At 41.5% G+C, this 15,849-nt stretch overlaps 1 protein-coding gene and 1 pseudogene across 2 annotated transcripts in view; one reads left to right on the top strand and one right to left on the bottom strand.

Annotated features, from left to right (window-relative positions):
- The window catches only part of CDKAL1 (CDK5 regulatory subunit associated protein 1 like 1), a 628,557-nt gene that overhangs the window by 435,404 nt on the left and 177,304 nt on the right, over window positions 1-15,849 (bottom strand). For both annotated transcript variants that reach the window (XM_046006189.1, XM_046006190.1), the window contains exon 7: window positions 5,439-5,487. In XM_046006189.1, coding sequence (XP_045862145.1) covers window positions 5,439-5,487 — 49 coding nt within the window. The remainder of the gene's footprint in view (window positions 1-5,438; window positions 5,488-15,849) is intronic.
- On the top strand, window positions 734-1,498 carry LOC123942316 (annotated as a pseudogene).

The raw sequence follows: 15,849 nt of genomic DNA, 5'->3' as shown, positions 1-15,849 counted from the left end.
GCTGTGGCAGAAGCTGTCCGTCCAAACCCCCTTCAAGGAAGACATCTGAAGAGAGCCCAACAGGAATCCAAGGCGGAAACAAGACAGTTGTGGCAAAATCCCCTTGTCAGGCTGTTTTCCATCTGGCCCTTCTGGGCCAAGACTCGCTTCTCCACGGAGCATTTATCAATCAGGGTCCCAGCAAAGCAGATGGCACACTGCATAATTGAAGAGGTTTTAATAATGGGACTATTCACTAAGGTTTGGCAAGGTTAGGAACACCAGCAAGAGACAATGCCATGTTCTGCGGCTAGCAACAGCAGGGTGCTGTTTCCACCCCCGGGCCTGAAAAGGCAAAGGCAGGGAACAGAAGAACCCGGAGGAACAGAAGAACAGAGCGGGCCACCTGACAGGACCTGTGGCCACCGCTGAGGGAAGCCCAAAACCAGCAGGAAGAGGGAAGGGGAGAGTAGGGAAGTGTAAGAGATACTCCTGTCTCACACTCGGGTCATACCTCCAACCTCCAGTGGGGAAAACCCACCTAGACACGAAATAGCATGGGTCCTACTGATGTAATACACACAGGTCAGCCTCCGTGGACACACGTCAGCATGGAGAAAGGGTCTGTAAGAGTAGACCGAACCATCTGCTCATGGGTAGGACCCTCAGAGAAACATAGAGCAAGCTGCAAATGCGGCACCTGAAACATCAAAGAGCACATTGGTACAGGCCTTTGGGCTCCCCGAGCAGCACCATGGTGGCTGGGAAGAACAGACACCTTACAAAGGGCAGCAAAAAGGGAGGCAAGAAGAAAGTGCTAGAGCCATCTTCTAAGAAAAGACTGGTATGATGTGAAATCACCAGCTAGCTACATACAGTGTAAGAAATATTGGGAAAAAATACTAGTCACGAGAACTCAAGGAAGCAAAATGCATCTGTTGGCCTCAAGGTTGTGTTTTTGAAGTGAGCCTTGCTGATCTGCACAATGAAAGAGTTGCATTTAGAAAATTCAAGCTAATTGCTGAGGACACTCAGGGCAAAAAGTGCCCGACGAATTACCACGGCATGGATCTTACCAGTGACAAAATGTGCTCCATGGTCAAAAAAATGACAGACCGTGATTGAAGCGCAGGTTGATGTCAAGACGACCGATGGTTATTTGCTTCGTCTATTTTGTGTTGATTTTACTTAAAAATGCAGTCTCAAGAGGTCCACCAAATTGAGAAAAAGATGATGATCTGAGATGTGCAGACAAATGACTTGAAAGGAATGGTCAGTAAATTGATTCCAGGCAGCATCAGAAAAGACACAGAAAAGGCCTGCCCATCTTTTTATCCACTCCATGATGTCTTCGTTAGAAAAGTAAAAATGCTGAAGAATCCCAGCTTTGAGGTGGGAAAGGAATGTTCATGAAGCTTCATGGTCAAGGCGGTAGATCTGGAAATGCTATTGGGGATGAGACTGGTGTAAACTTGAACAAACTGATGGTTGTGAGCCACTAGGCCAAGAATCTGTTTAAAGTTCAGACATCTAAGGGTGACAGATAAAAGATCTACTTGTGATGTTTAAATTTTAAAAATTTCTTGGTACAGAAAACCTACACATTTGGTGTCAATCAGTATAGAAAAACATGCTGTACCTTTACCTTCTATGATTTCCTATAGAAATTATATCTCTCCGCGCCATCTGGCAGCGTTCAGAGCACAGTATTACTATCTGCTGTTTTTTATTAGACTTTATTTTTTAGATCAGTTTTAGGTTCATGGCAAAATTGAGCAGAAAAATGCAGAGTTCCCATATACCGCGCCCCCCCCGCGAAGCTGTCCCTATTATCAACATCCTCTGCCAGAGTGGAACGTTCATTGTATCAATGAACCTACACTGACACGTCACAATCACTGAGAGCCCACATGACAATTCACTTACAGTGCTGGACATTCCCTGGGTCTGGGAACACAGGCAACAACATGTGTTCACCATTACAATATCATATAGAGTACTGTCAGCGCTCTAAAACACTGCTTTGTGCTCTGCCTATTCATCTTGCTCCCCCTGCCCCAACACTGGCAACAATGATCTTCTTACTGGCTTTGCCTTTTGCAGAAGTCACACAGCTGGAATCACACAGTGTGTAGCCATTTCTGATTGGCTTCTTTCACTTAGTAATGTGCATTTAAGTTTCCCTTATGTCTTCTCGTGACCCCATAGCACATGTCTTCTCAACACTGGACAATATTCCATTGCCTGTATGGACCACAGTTTATCCACTCACCTACTGAAGGACATCTTGGTTGCTTCCACTTTTAGCAATTATTGAATAAACATCTGTGTGTAGGTTTTTGTGTGGACATGAATTTTCAACTCCTCTGGGTACATGCCAGGGATCATGGTTGCTGGATCGTATGGTAAAAGTGTATTAGTCTTGTAAGAAACTGCCAAACTGTTTTCCAAAATGGCCGTACCATTTTGAACCACTGCCAGCAATGAATGAGAGCTCTTGTTACTCCCACCCTCACGAGCATTTGGGGAGATTTTAGCCATCCAGATAAGTGGGTGGTGGTATCGTGTTTTAACTGCATTTCCTTGATGACCTATGAGGCGGAGCATCTTTTCATATGCTTATTTTCTATCTCCGTATCTTCTTTGGTAAGATGTCTTATGAGGTATTTGGTCCATTTTTTAATAGGGTTATTTATCTTCTTATTGTTGAGTTTTAACAGTCCTTTATATACTTCGGATAACAGTCCTTCGGCAGATACACCTTTGGCAAACATTTTCTCCCAGTCGGTGGCTTGTCTTCTCACTCTCTCAACAGTGTCTTTTACAGAGGGGAAGTTTTTAGTTTTCTTAAGTCCAGCTTGTCAGTTACATCTTTTCTAGCTCAAGCCTTCAGTGTTGCCTCTAAAAAGTCATCACCACACCACGGGTCGCCTAGATTTTCTCCTCTGCTAGCTTCATCACCATTAACTGAGTATATATATCCATACCGAGTGGCCATCATGGAGCTCCTTAAGACAGAAGGTGAAGGGGCACCTGGGTGGCTCGGTGGGTTAAAGCCTCTGCCTTCAGCTCACGTCATGATCCCAGGATCCTGGGATCGAGCCCCACATCGGGCTCTCTGCTCAGTGGGGAGCCTGCTTCCTCCTCTCTCTGCCTGCCTCTCTGCCTACTTGTGATCTCTCTCTCTGTCAAATAAATAAATAAAATCTTAAAAAAAAAAAAAAAAGACAGAAGATGAACAAGGCAACAAAACCCTCAAGCATCCTGAAGCACTGCTTCCAGGAACTCCATCAACCACAAACACAGTGACACTCGGGTGGGAGAGATGAGAGCGGTCACAGCACACCCGCGTGAACATGGCATCAAACTCGCACGCACAGCCCCAGAGCACGCCTGCCCGGCCGGATGCCAGGCCCAACCCTGCCACCACCAGCTGTGTGCCCCTGTGTCTCAGCTTCGTCACCAGAAATGTGAGGAACATACTTACACTCGCTTCACGTCCTGGTGCTGCTGTGAAGATTAGTCAACGTAAGCCCCGTGGAAGGCCCCGCGTCGTGCCTCCCGCACCAGGACCCCACAAGAAATGCCGGTCCTTGTACACACTCCGAGGTGGGGACTCACGGACGCAGTCTGACAAACTCGTTAAAATGATTGCTGCTTTACGTTTTTAATCGCTGTATTTCATTTTATTTTGAAATCTCAAAGAAGATGAAGGTATCGTCTAATTCTCGCGTTCTACGGCCAGCCAATAAAGGAGCCAAAGGAAATGAACAACAGCACATGGAAGGCGGCAGACACGAGCCAGCAGGGAAAGTGTGCGGTTAAAACCTCAGTGTGGCACCGGGAGTCCATTTTCCTTTTTTTAAACACACAATTCCCACTTATAACAAAACAATTAAAATTTTAAGTGAGAAGCTCAATTCGTGTAATATTTTAACATTGCATTACTGGTTTTCATTTGTACTAATCTAACAGAGGAAAACGAACTGTGAGTATTTAAAAATTAAACCGTAGCAGTGAGGATAACTTATTTCTCAGTGGCTTCGGTAAGAATATGGTCTGAAGAACCATGGCTAATGAAACAAAGCATCAGTTCTATTTGCCAGTGTAACTACAAAAATTATGCAGGAGAATTTCAAAATGGAACACTACTTTTAAAAGTACTTGTAGGAGCACCTGGCTGCCTCAGTCGGAAAAGCATGTGACTCTTGATCTCAGGGTTTTAAGTCTGAGCCCCATGCTGGGTCTATAGATTACCTAAAAATTAAAAAAAAAAATTTAAGTACTTTTAAAAAGCATATGGACAACTAATTAGGCGATAAAAAAACGCACATAATGTCAACTGTACCTCAATAAAGTTACCCAAAAAAACCCACATAGATAAAATCATTTCCTGGGGCGCCTGGGTGGCTCAGTGGATTAAGCCGCTGCCTTCGGCTCAGGTCATGATCTCATCAGGGTCCTGGGATCGAGCCCCGCATCGGGCTCTCTGCTCCGCGGGGAGCCTGCTTCCTCCTCTCTCTCTGCCTGCCTCTCTGCCTACTTGTGATCTCTCTCTCTCTGTCAAATAAATAAATAAAAATCTTTAAAAAAAAAAATCATTTCCTTATTTATTTATCTGTTTATTTATTTATTTTAAGTCAGCTCCACACCCAGCATGGAACCCAATACAGGGCTCCAACTCGCAACCATGAGATCAAGACCTGAGCCGATATCAAGAGTCGGATATTTAACCAACTGACTCATCAAGGCATTCTTCATTTCCTTATTTTAAAACTGATTAAATTATGTCTTCCTGACCTGAAACTTAAATGAAATCTATTTCACACCTGACTCACTTATAAGCCAATCAAATATATGCCTCCTGTATTAGATTGGTGAATGCATGAAACAGTCAAGGACAAAATGTTAATCATTTTATGTGTAAATAAATGTTAAGTGATATTTTTATAATATGGTTCACACAATACAGTAGTTCCCCCTTCTTACCAGCCAGGGGATATGGTCCAAGACCCCCAGGGGATGCCTGAAACTATGCACAGATAGTACCAAATCCTATACGTATTGTGTTCTTCCCTATAGATACACAGATACGATGAAGTTTAATTTATAAATTAGGCGCAGTAAGAGATTAACAGCAATAACTAATAATAAACTAGAAAAACTACAACCATAGACTGCAGTAAAAGTTATGTGAATGTGGTCTCTCTCTCTCAGAATGTCTTACTGTCCTCTCTTCAAGCTTCTTGTGATGATATGGTGGGAAGTGAGGTGACTGAGGTAGGCATTCTGACATAGGGTCAGGCCACTATTGGCCTTCTGATGAAAAGTCAGAAGGAAGACCATCCGCTCCTGGACATCAGTGGACTGTGGCTCACTGTACCCAGAAAGCAAAAGTGTAGATAAGGAACAGGGGGCCAACCACCATATACACCTGCTTATCCTACTTGGACAATTACCTTTAATTGTTTCCTCCACAACTTCTACCACTCGATCTATCTGTTGAACCTAAAAAGAAAACAAATTGTTAGACAAGCAATTGACATGGATGAGAAACATTAATTTGTGTTTACCCTTCTGCTTGAGTCAGTTTATCACATTTTCTAAGCACACGAATGTAGGTTTTCTTTAATTAATGCATTGGGAGATATTATAAAAAATATTCTGTATTAACGTTTTGTGTTACAGTGAAGTATGAAATTACTACTCTCCTGTCCTCCAATGATAAAGGAAGAAATCATAATACATTTAAATAAACTGCCTGGAGTTCTGGTAGCATAGCCTATCAACATAAACTCAACACATCCTGAGATACAAACTGACATTTAATTAAAACATGTCTCTTCACACACACATTCTCTTCTTTTCATTCTTTAAGAAAAATGGCATGAAGTGACAACCTACACAAAAGGACATGCTGGTATTAAGGAGATCTACCCCAAATTCTAGGCTTTATTCTTCTAACCCGGAAGCCCCTTTTTAATGGATATTTACTGTGCTCTGGTCACTGCGCTCACATCAATGGGAGACAGAGCCAAATAGTAACAGCTCCTATCCTAGACACCAGTGACTAAAGGAGAGCTCCCCGGGGTGCCGTGGGAACACATAGGAAAGGTAATAAATTGTGATTGAGTGTTCTAGGAATACTTCTCAGGGAACTAAAGGGGACTCTTGAGGGATAAACCAGATTGAGACAGGAGAAGCCCACTAAGGAGACTGAGTTAGAATGGCTAGGGTGTAGAAGGAAAATGAAAAAAACAAAGGTTGTAGTGCAAGAAGCTAAGGGAAGAGAGAAAGTTGAAACAGAATGAGTCCTAAGTTGATACTACTCATGCCTTAAAATCTTCAAATCATTGCTTTATTATAGAAGAAATACATGTTCATTGAAAAATTCAAACAAATTAGAAACATAAGAAGGAAATAAAGTAACCCGTATTTTCGTACATCCTCTATTTCTACTCCTCAGATAGTATCATTCATAATCCCTTAATAAGTAGGTACCAGACATCTTCCAATGCAGAACATTTATATATAGCTCTGCTCTGTTCTTTCTTACGAATTATGAGATAAATAGGTAGACAGAGAGATGAGAGGGAAAATAACAGACCTGCCTCTTTTTTTTCTATACAGCATCAATACATAGAGGTCTACTTCATTTATTTCACTAGCTGCCTAGTACCTCATGTATCGATAGACCATAATGCATTCACCCATTCCCCAACTGACAGACCCTTACATTATTTTTAATCTCTCATTATCATACAACGATGCTGCATGTTGAGTTTTACTCAACTGAGTAAAAACCTTTTAAAAAGGTGCAGTGGCAAGTCTCTTTTAAATATTCCCTTGGCCTCACTGGGCTACGGGAAGTGAGGAAAAGACTTGTGAGAACACACTTGGTTGGATTCGGTTCTGCCTCTGACCACTCAGCCCAGCATAATAGTAGTAGCTGCACTAACTACTGAGAAATTGCCAAAGGCAAAGTAAATCTCTGTTGGATCGTAGATCCCAAACAAACCCACCTCACTGGAACCACCAGGTTCTGGTTTTATGAAGAGAATTCCCGTGGCTTCCTTATAGAATGTGATCAAAGCCAGAATAACGGGGTTCGAAGAGGAGGAAAGTACCCAACAGGGTCAAATGCAACAGAAATAATAAGTTCACATAAAGACTGGAATAGAAATGCCTGATCCAACAATGAGGGAGTCGATGAGCTTAGGGGAAGAAGTGAGGTCACAGTAATGAATCATAACTAAGAAAATACAGTAAATAGAGCCTACTCCTACAGACAGATGGATGGAAATGAGGAAACATGGGTAGGACAAGGAAAGAAGAGTTGCCCAAATTTCCCAGTGGAATGGAGATGAATGACCAAGATAATCAGCTGAGGATACAAGACGGAGAAGAGAAGTAGTACAATATGAGAAAATCCAGTGGTGGGACAAAAACAGCGAAGTGTTCCTATGTAGCTGGAGATCTAAGAGCTCAAAGGGATCCCTGCATCCAGGCTTACAACACACGGCCTGGGAGGAAAGCAGTATTCCTAGAAAGTGAGAATTCCTCTGGAGCAGTTAATTACAGGCGGAGCAGTCAAAAAAATTACCAAGTTGGGGGCCAGCTAAAACTGTAATATTCTTAGAAAAAGACATTGTCATAAATGTAGGTGAACCTTAGGTTAGATGGTGATGTTTTAGATATTACACCAAAGACATAAACAATAAAAGGAAAAAGGTAAACTGAATGCCATCAAAATTGAACACCATCAAAATTAAAACTCTTGATACATCAAAGGACACCACTGAGAAAGTAACAAGACAACACAGAAAACGGGAGAACATTTTTGCAAATCATAAATATGGTATAACTCAGATTTGTATCTAAAATATGTAAGGAGTTACTTTAACTCAATAAAAAAAAGACAAATCATTTAAAAATGGGCAAAAATGAGTGGCTTAGTTGGTTAAGCATCTGACTCTTGATTTCAGCTCAGGTCTTAATCTCAAGGTTGTGAGTTCCAGCCCTGCACTGGGCTCCACAGTGAGCAAGGAGCCTACTTAAAAAAAATGATATAATAAAAATTAAAGTTAAAATGGGCAGGGGAACCTGGGTGGTTCAGTTAGTTAAACATTCAACTCTTGTTTTTGGCTCAGCTGGTGATCTCAGGATTGTGGGATAGAGTCCCACATCGGGATCTGGGCTCAGTATGGAGTCTGTTTGAGACTTTTTCTCTTTCCCTCTCCCTCTGCCCCTCCTCCTGCTCACAGTCTCACACACACACCACACACACACATACACTCATTCTCTCCTTCTGTCTCTAAAATAAATAAATGAGATCCTTAAAAAATGAAAATGGGCAAAGTCTATCGACACTTCACCAAGGAAGATACCAATAAGCATATGGGAAAAAATGTTCAATATCATTAGTCAACCAGGGAATGCAAATCAAAATCACAATGGAAGAATAGGGAGCTACTGTGTATTGGGTCTAGATTTTCAGTTTGTTAAAATGAAAAGAGCCTGGAGGTGAATGCTGGTGATGGTTGCACAACCGTGTGAAAGCACTGAAACACACCTAAAATTAATCAAAGTAGTAACTTTCTGTTATATATATTTTACCATAATGAGATACTACTTCATACCCACTAGGATGGTTATAATCAAAAGGTGAGATGACGAGTATAGGCAAAGATGCAGAGAAACTGGAATCGTCCTACACGGCTAGTGGGAATGTAGCAAAATGGTGCAGTTGCTTTGGAAAATAGTCTGGAGGAGCCTCAAATAGTTCACAGAGTCACAGAACGATCCAGCAATTCCCGTTGTAAGGATACACCCAAGAGAAAGAAAAACAGACATCTACACAAAACCTTACAGACAAATGTTCACCGTAGCATTATTCAAAATAAGCAGAAGGTGGAACCTACTCAATTCTCATCAACTGATAAAGAATCAAAAGGTGGTATAGCCATACAAGGAAATATCATGACACCACCAGGGGGAACAGGATCTACAGCAGTCCCCCCTTATCCGCAATCTGGAACCAGATGGTCCTCCCTCTGACATATCCTCAGAAGGTCCACAGGCTAGTTCATGGTGCCTACATCACTCGCCTCATTTCATCCCATCACATAGGCATTTTATCATCTCACATAATCACAACGAGAAGGATGAGTACAGTAGGATGCCTAGAGTACGTGAGGATATTTTGAGAGAAAGACCATATCACGTTACGTTACGTAATAATTACCTTCCATTATATTACAGCACGTGATTAGAATTGTTCTATTTTATTAGTAGTAATTGCTATTAATCTCTTGCTTCACCTATTTCTAAATTAAACTTTAGCACAGGTGTGTACGTGTGGGGAAAAAACACAATATATATATAGGGTTTGGTACAATCCATGGTTTCTAGCGTGCACCCTGGATCTTGGAATACATCCCTCACGGATATGCTGAAACAGTATGCTAACTGAAACCAGACCAAAAAAGAAATCAAATATTGTATGATTCCAGGTATATGAAATGGCCAGAACAGGTCAATCTTCAATGACAAAGTAGATTAGTGACTGCCTGGGGGCGGGGCAGTAAAAGAAATGAAAGAAACTGCCAGATAGTGCTGAGTTTCTTTTTGGAGGGATGAAAAATTCTACAATTGATTGTGGTGATTGCGGCATAATTCTGAATATATTAAAAACCATTAAATTACACACATTATGTGAGATCACTGTATAGTATGTGAATTATAGCTCAAAAAAGCGGTTATTTCTAAAATAATATGGGCCACCTAGGTGGCGCAGTCAGTTAAGCCTCTGTCTCCTGGTTTCAGCTCAGGTCCTGAACGCAAGGTCATGAGATCGAGCTCCGTATCAGGCTCAGCACTCAGCTCAGAGTCTGCTTAGACTCCTTCCCCTTCTTCCTCTCTCCCCGCCCCTCTGCACTCTAGCTCTCTAAAATAAGTAAATCCTTTAAAAATAATAATAATTATACAGGTTGGAGGTACTTAAATGTTCTAATGCTGAGCTAATGAAACTCAAGGAAAAACCAAGGAAATATTCCAAATTAAAGGAGTCTAAAGAAACCTGAGAACTGAATGCAACTTTGCATCTGGATTCTTTCTTCCCCTCTAAAGTACATTATTAGAAAACAGCTGGCAAGTGCTGAAAAAGGTCTGCATGCTAACTTATAGAAGTGTATCTTTGCTATAAAAAGTTATAGTACAGTAGCATACAAAAAATCCTTGTTTTTGAAACATATATGTATTCAGAAGTAAAGGGGCATATGTTTTCGTCTTACATAGGATCAGAAAAAAAAGTGTGTGTGTGTGTGTGTGTGTGTGTATGTGTGTGTACATATATAAGAATTATAAGCAAATTTGGTAAAACAAATATTTGAGGAATCGGGGTAAAGGGTAAATGGTAATTCCTTTTGTTTGCAACTGCCCTGTGAATGTGAAATTATGTCAAAATAAAAGTTTAAAAATATGTGTGTATATATATGTATGTGTTGAAGAAATAAAGAGATTTTCTTTTACACTGATGGTCATACAGAAAAAATATATCCTGATTTTTAAAGTCCTGATTACATTTGCTTTATGATAGAAAAACTGATGTTCCCCAGACATAAGTTAATCGCTGGGTGGTGGTGTAGAGGACCTCTAGGACTTTAAGAAGTATCTACCAAATATTAAGACAAAGAAAAAAAAACAGCATTTGATTACAAACACACAAAGGGATGGTTCAGTGAATGACCTAAAGAAAATACTGTGCTGTGGCCATTTCTAGTGAGGAGGATATTGGAGGAAGTAGTCAGAGAAAAAGAAAGAAAGGGGAGGGACGCCTGGGTGGCTCAGTTGGTTGGGCGGCTGCCTTCGGCTCAGGCCATGATCCCGGCGTCCTGGGATGGAGCCCAGTATCAGGCTCCTTGCTCCGCAGGGAGCCTGCTTCTCCCTCTGCCTCTGCCTGCCTCTCTCTGCCTACTTGTGATCTCTCTCTCTAACAAATAAATAAATAAAATCTTTAAAAAAAAGAAAAGAAAGAAAGAAAGGGAAGTAGAGAAGGATGGCAGAGAAGAGTCAGGAAAGGGGGAGTTAGAGGAAGAGGGGAGTTAGAAGGCAGAAAAAGCCCAAGTGGGAGGCAGGGAGAGAAGAAAAAACAATCACGAGAGAATAAACTCAAGATTCACACACAGTAATGAAGAATATATTGAATTCATTCTGGAGAGAAAAGGAAAGCTGTTCTTAATTAATACTATAAATTGTAGCCCTGAATACACAAGAGCTTGGTTTCTGGCATATAATTCAAATAAAATAAATAAAACAGTATCTTGTGTCCTTCAGGCACTTGGTTATAAATATACAGAAAAAAAAAAAAAGGCTTCAGTATGTATGTACCGACTCCATATGCTCTCGACAAGGAAGAAAGGAGTCAGTGAACAAACAATTCATAAATAACATTAATGAGTCACTCTGCTGCAGAACTTTTAAAAGAAATCCATAAAGATATTTTATTCGGCTATTACGAACTACTCCCAATTTATAACTCAACACATACTGAAGAAACAAACCTATACCCAGTCACCTAAAGCGAGTAAAAGTGCTGTTCTCAATTGTCGTAAGTGACTGGAGCAGTGCTACCCCAGGCCCTCCCGCAGTGATGGAGATGCGCACAGGCCGAGCCGGCCAGCACGGCCGCCACGGGCCCCATGCAGCTACTACATACTGGAAATGTGGCTACCGAGATGGAGAAGCTAACCTCTAATTTTGATTAATTTATACAGTTCCATGCAGCTCCCGGCAACCACACCAACATGGGCAGGTTTAGGGTATGGCTAAGACAGTCCCCCAGCTCGTGGCAATCGGTGACGACAGCTCCAGGAAACCTACGCGCATCTCAGACACAATCTGGCCAACAGGGCTAAAAAGGAAGTCTGCGTGAGGATGCATTTGGAAGTACCTCTTTTTTCTGAGCGATCGGCAGCTGGATACGTTCATGACCAGTGATGACGCAGGGAAAGCTAACATTCCCTGAGCAATTACTCCATCCCAGGCTCCGTGCTCACATGGCACCTGCATTGTCACATTTAATCCTCACGACATTCCCAGGCGTTCGATAGCCCCGTTACTTCCGAGGCTAAGGGAACCAAGGCACAAGGACATCCAGCTAAGGGCTCACCAAGGATTTTTAGTGATCTTACCGAGGAATGGCACATGAGTGGCACACTTCATGAATTTTCCTTTTCTACACACGTGGAAGTCATTCCTACATGATCACAGAATGCAGTCCAACCAAACTGGGACTTTCAAGAGACCCCGGTAACAGCTACTCCCCCAGACCTTCTCCCACAGACCACAACTGGCATGCACGCATCCCCTTGACAAACGTCTGTTAAGCACCAACAAAGCACAAAGCACTGTTCTGGGGACATAATGGTGGAAAATACAAAGGCCCTGCTTCAGGGGCCTTCCGTTCTAATGGGGAAGGAGACAAACCATGCAAACAACTGAAATGTTCATTTCTGGTTATGACGGATGCCGTGAAGAAAATCAAGTCTGCAAGTGACCGGAGGTGGGGAGGGCAATTTCGCTACAGTGGCCCGCGTGAACCCCTGAACAGGCAGCGTCAATCCTGGGACCTGAACCCTAAGACAAGCATCAGCATGAAGCTCCAGGGTCTGAGACAGAAGGGATGGTGAAATGAGGGGCAGAGCCACTGGAGAGGAGGTCAGATGATCAGAGGAGGGAGATTAGGTGAGCCACTGTACCTCTTGCTGTGTGGTTCAGATGTTATTCCACCCATACAAGGGAGTCAGTGCGGGGTTAACAGGACTATTGTAACAGCACGGCTCAGGGTAATGCTATTGAAAATGTACAAAGGCTACTGTTCACCTGCATTTCTCTACTATTTGGTCTGAGTCTTTTTCTACTTGCACACATCTGGCTGGGGTTTTACTATTTCTAGACTTCATCCCAAGACACCTCAAATCCTTTTACAAGAGAGGTTAATACATTATAGGTGCACATTAATATAGATCCAAAGGAATTCTCTCATGGGCTCTCCTAATTCCGATTGTATGTAAATAGGGCAACCTGTCTTTCCCATTCTAATTAAGAAATATCAGACCAAAACCTCAAAACTGCCTAAAACTCCATCAACCTTTAAAAAAAAAAAAAAAAAACCTTTCTATCTATCTCTGTTAAAAACTATGCTATATAAAGTCTTTCCATCAAATGTAGGTCTAAACTTTTCACTTGAACCATAATGGGAGTGTAATTCAATAATCAGCACCTGATAAGTTAAAGTTCAATATCGACTTCTCTGCAAAAAAAGTAAGACATTTTTCTCTCTAAAATTTTTTCTCCAAGCTGTGAAGGAAAGTCCCTACTTCTATTCATGGTGTTGTAAGACAGCTCAATGTCCCAATCTCTAAAATTTGAGGAAGCCCATAGCAGTCACTAAGCTGACCTTACTACAGAAAAAACCACTGAATTCACTATTCCGTGAACAAGTTTGCTCATGAGGTACATAAAAGAATACTGGATGCTACACATGGTTTAACTTCTTGAACAAAACCTCATTTCCCAGTATAGTTTTATCTCCTTTCATCTCTTCACTGAGAAAAATTCTTCCCCAATGGTAGGAACAGCTCTTTCTCCAAAAATTACATGGCGCACATTCCACACATCACTAAAAGCTTATTTGCTACCTGAATGGTACCAGTGAGTGACTAACTTTCAGTGAGAGATGAGATTTACTGATTGACAGGTAAGGCCAGGCTAGAGGGATACCAAGCAAAACGAGTATCTACACTGGAAACTTCCTCCTCTTAAATCCAGTTAAAATACCTGTGAAACTTTCTGTAGTGGGAAAAAACCAACTCTTTCAGCAACTGTACCAAAACTCAACATTTGCTAAGCACAACTGCACAGAGACACGTTTTGGGGACATTAGAATATGATAATCGTATTAAGTAAGAGGACAATATTACAAAGTAAAAAAAATGACTTTTAAAGTGACACTGAAGTTAAAAAGAGATAACAGAACCAAAACACAAATGTACATGAGAGATGTAGAACATCAAGTAATAAATAATGCTGTCTCAGGCAAGATGTTCAAGTCCTAAGCCCCAGAACCTGTGACTGTCCCCTTCCCTAGCAAACGAACCTCCCTGATGTGAGGAGACTCACCTGGATTCTCTAGATGGGCCCAACCCACTCACATGAGTCCTTAAAGGTAAGTGTCCCCTGCGTAGGACAGAGAGAGACACACTGATGAAAAGGTCCGAGAGAGAGCACCGCTGGCTTTAAACATGGAATAACAGGCCCCAAGTCACGGAATGCATGTGGCCTCAAAAAGGTGCAAAAGGCAACGAGAAAGCCTCTCTCCCAGAGCCTGCAGAAAGAACGCAGCCCTGTCAACACCTTGATCTTAGTCCAATAAAGCCCGGGTCCCACTTCTGGTCTCCAGAACTGTAAAATAACAAATACGTGCTGTATATTTCTTGTGTATTGGGTATAAGCAACTATATTTGTGGCAATTCATTACATATGTGGCATATGAAACTGATGCATTAATTAAGAAACCAACATATGAGGGCATCAGCACCATGAAACAGGAAAAGAGAAATTTAAAAACAAACGCTCTGGGAAAAACAGAACAACATGGAAAAAAGTAAGTTAGATGCATACCTTATATTTAACATTTCACTCAACAAATATTTATTGAGCCAGACACCATACTGAGCACTGAAAGTCATGTAAAATATCCAAACATGTAAAATAATAAACAACAAAGTCCTTGGCTTTAAAGGAGTGTCCATCAGAGTAAAATGTAAATAAACTGAAAAGTTGAATTAATCCTTTTCATACTTTAAAAAAAAAAAGGTTTAAAACAGAGAGAGAGAAATGCATACTTTATCAGACCTGCTCTGGGTTCCTGGGAATATAAGTTTTAAGTCTGGAAATTACAGAAGAATTTCATTGCCGACTCGTCACTCCCCTGCCCCAAAGTTCCAAGTTTCTAATATCACAAAATTTTAAAAAGCAATGAAAAGTGATAAAAAGACGAATCTTTCCCCCATGTTAAAATAGGTTGATTTCCTACTGTTCAGTTGCAGGAGTCCTTTACATATTCTGGATATAAACTGTTCGGGAGATAATGTGTTTTGCAACTCTTTTCCTCCTAGTCTGTGGCCTGCCTTTTTCATTTCCTTAAGAGTATCTTTTGAGAAGCAAAAATACTTAACTTAGATGAAGTCCACTTTATCAACTTCTTTTCTTCCATGTCGTAAGAAACAGGTGTGTGTGTGTGTGTGTGTGTGTGTGTGTGTGTATGTGTGTGTACTGTCTCCTAAGAAAGTTTCCTAATTCAACATCACCAAAAGAGAGGGGAAGGTGGTAAAAAATTTGAACACTTTACCAAAGATCTACCGATGGCAAATATTCGCACGAAAATACACCGAACATCATCAGTCAAGAGAGAAAAGCGAATTAAAAGCTACGGAGAGCTGTCGCTTACCCAGCTAGGACAAGGGCTGAGATGACAATACTGGCCGTTAAGAACTTTCAGTGCAGACGCGAAGCAACTGGAACAGCTGATGCAAAACAAGATGGTGTAGCTGTTCTGGAAAACACTCTGGCAGTTTCTTAAAAGGCTGAGCAGATGCTTACCACGTGACTAGAGGCAATACCACTCCTGGGTACTGACCCAAGAGAACACAGACACAAATCCACACAAAGATCCACATGTGAATGCTTACAGGAGCTTGAGCCTTAAGGGCCCAAGATCGTAAGCAACACAAATTTCTATCACCTGGTGAACAGATAAACTGTGGCGCATCCCTAAAATGAAATAATTCTAGGCAATAAGCAGTAATG

Source organism: Meles meles, chromosome 5, assembly GCF_922984935.1.
Source record: "Meles meles chromosome 5, mMelMel3.1 paternal haplotype, whole genome shotgun sequence".
Classification (NCBI taxonomy): Eukaryota; Metazoa; Chordata; class Mammalia; order Carnivora; family Mustelidae; genus Meles; species Meles meles.
The sequence above is the reverse complement of the archived record's forward strand: the minus strand, read 5'-3'. Positions and strand labels throughout refer to the sequence as shown.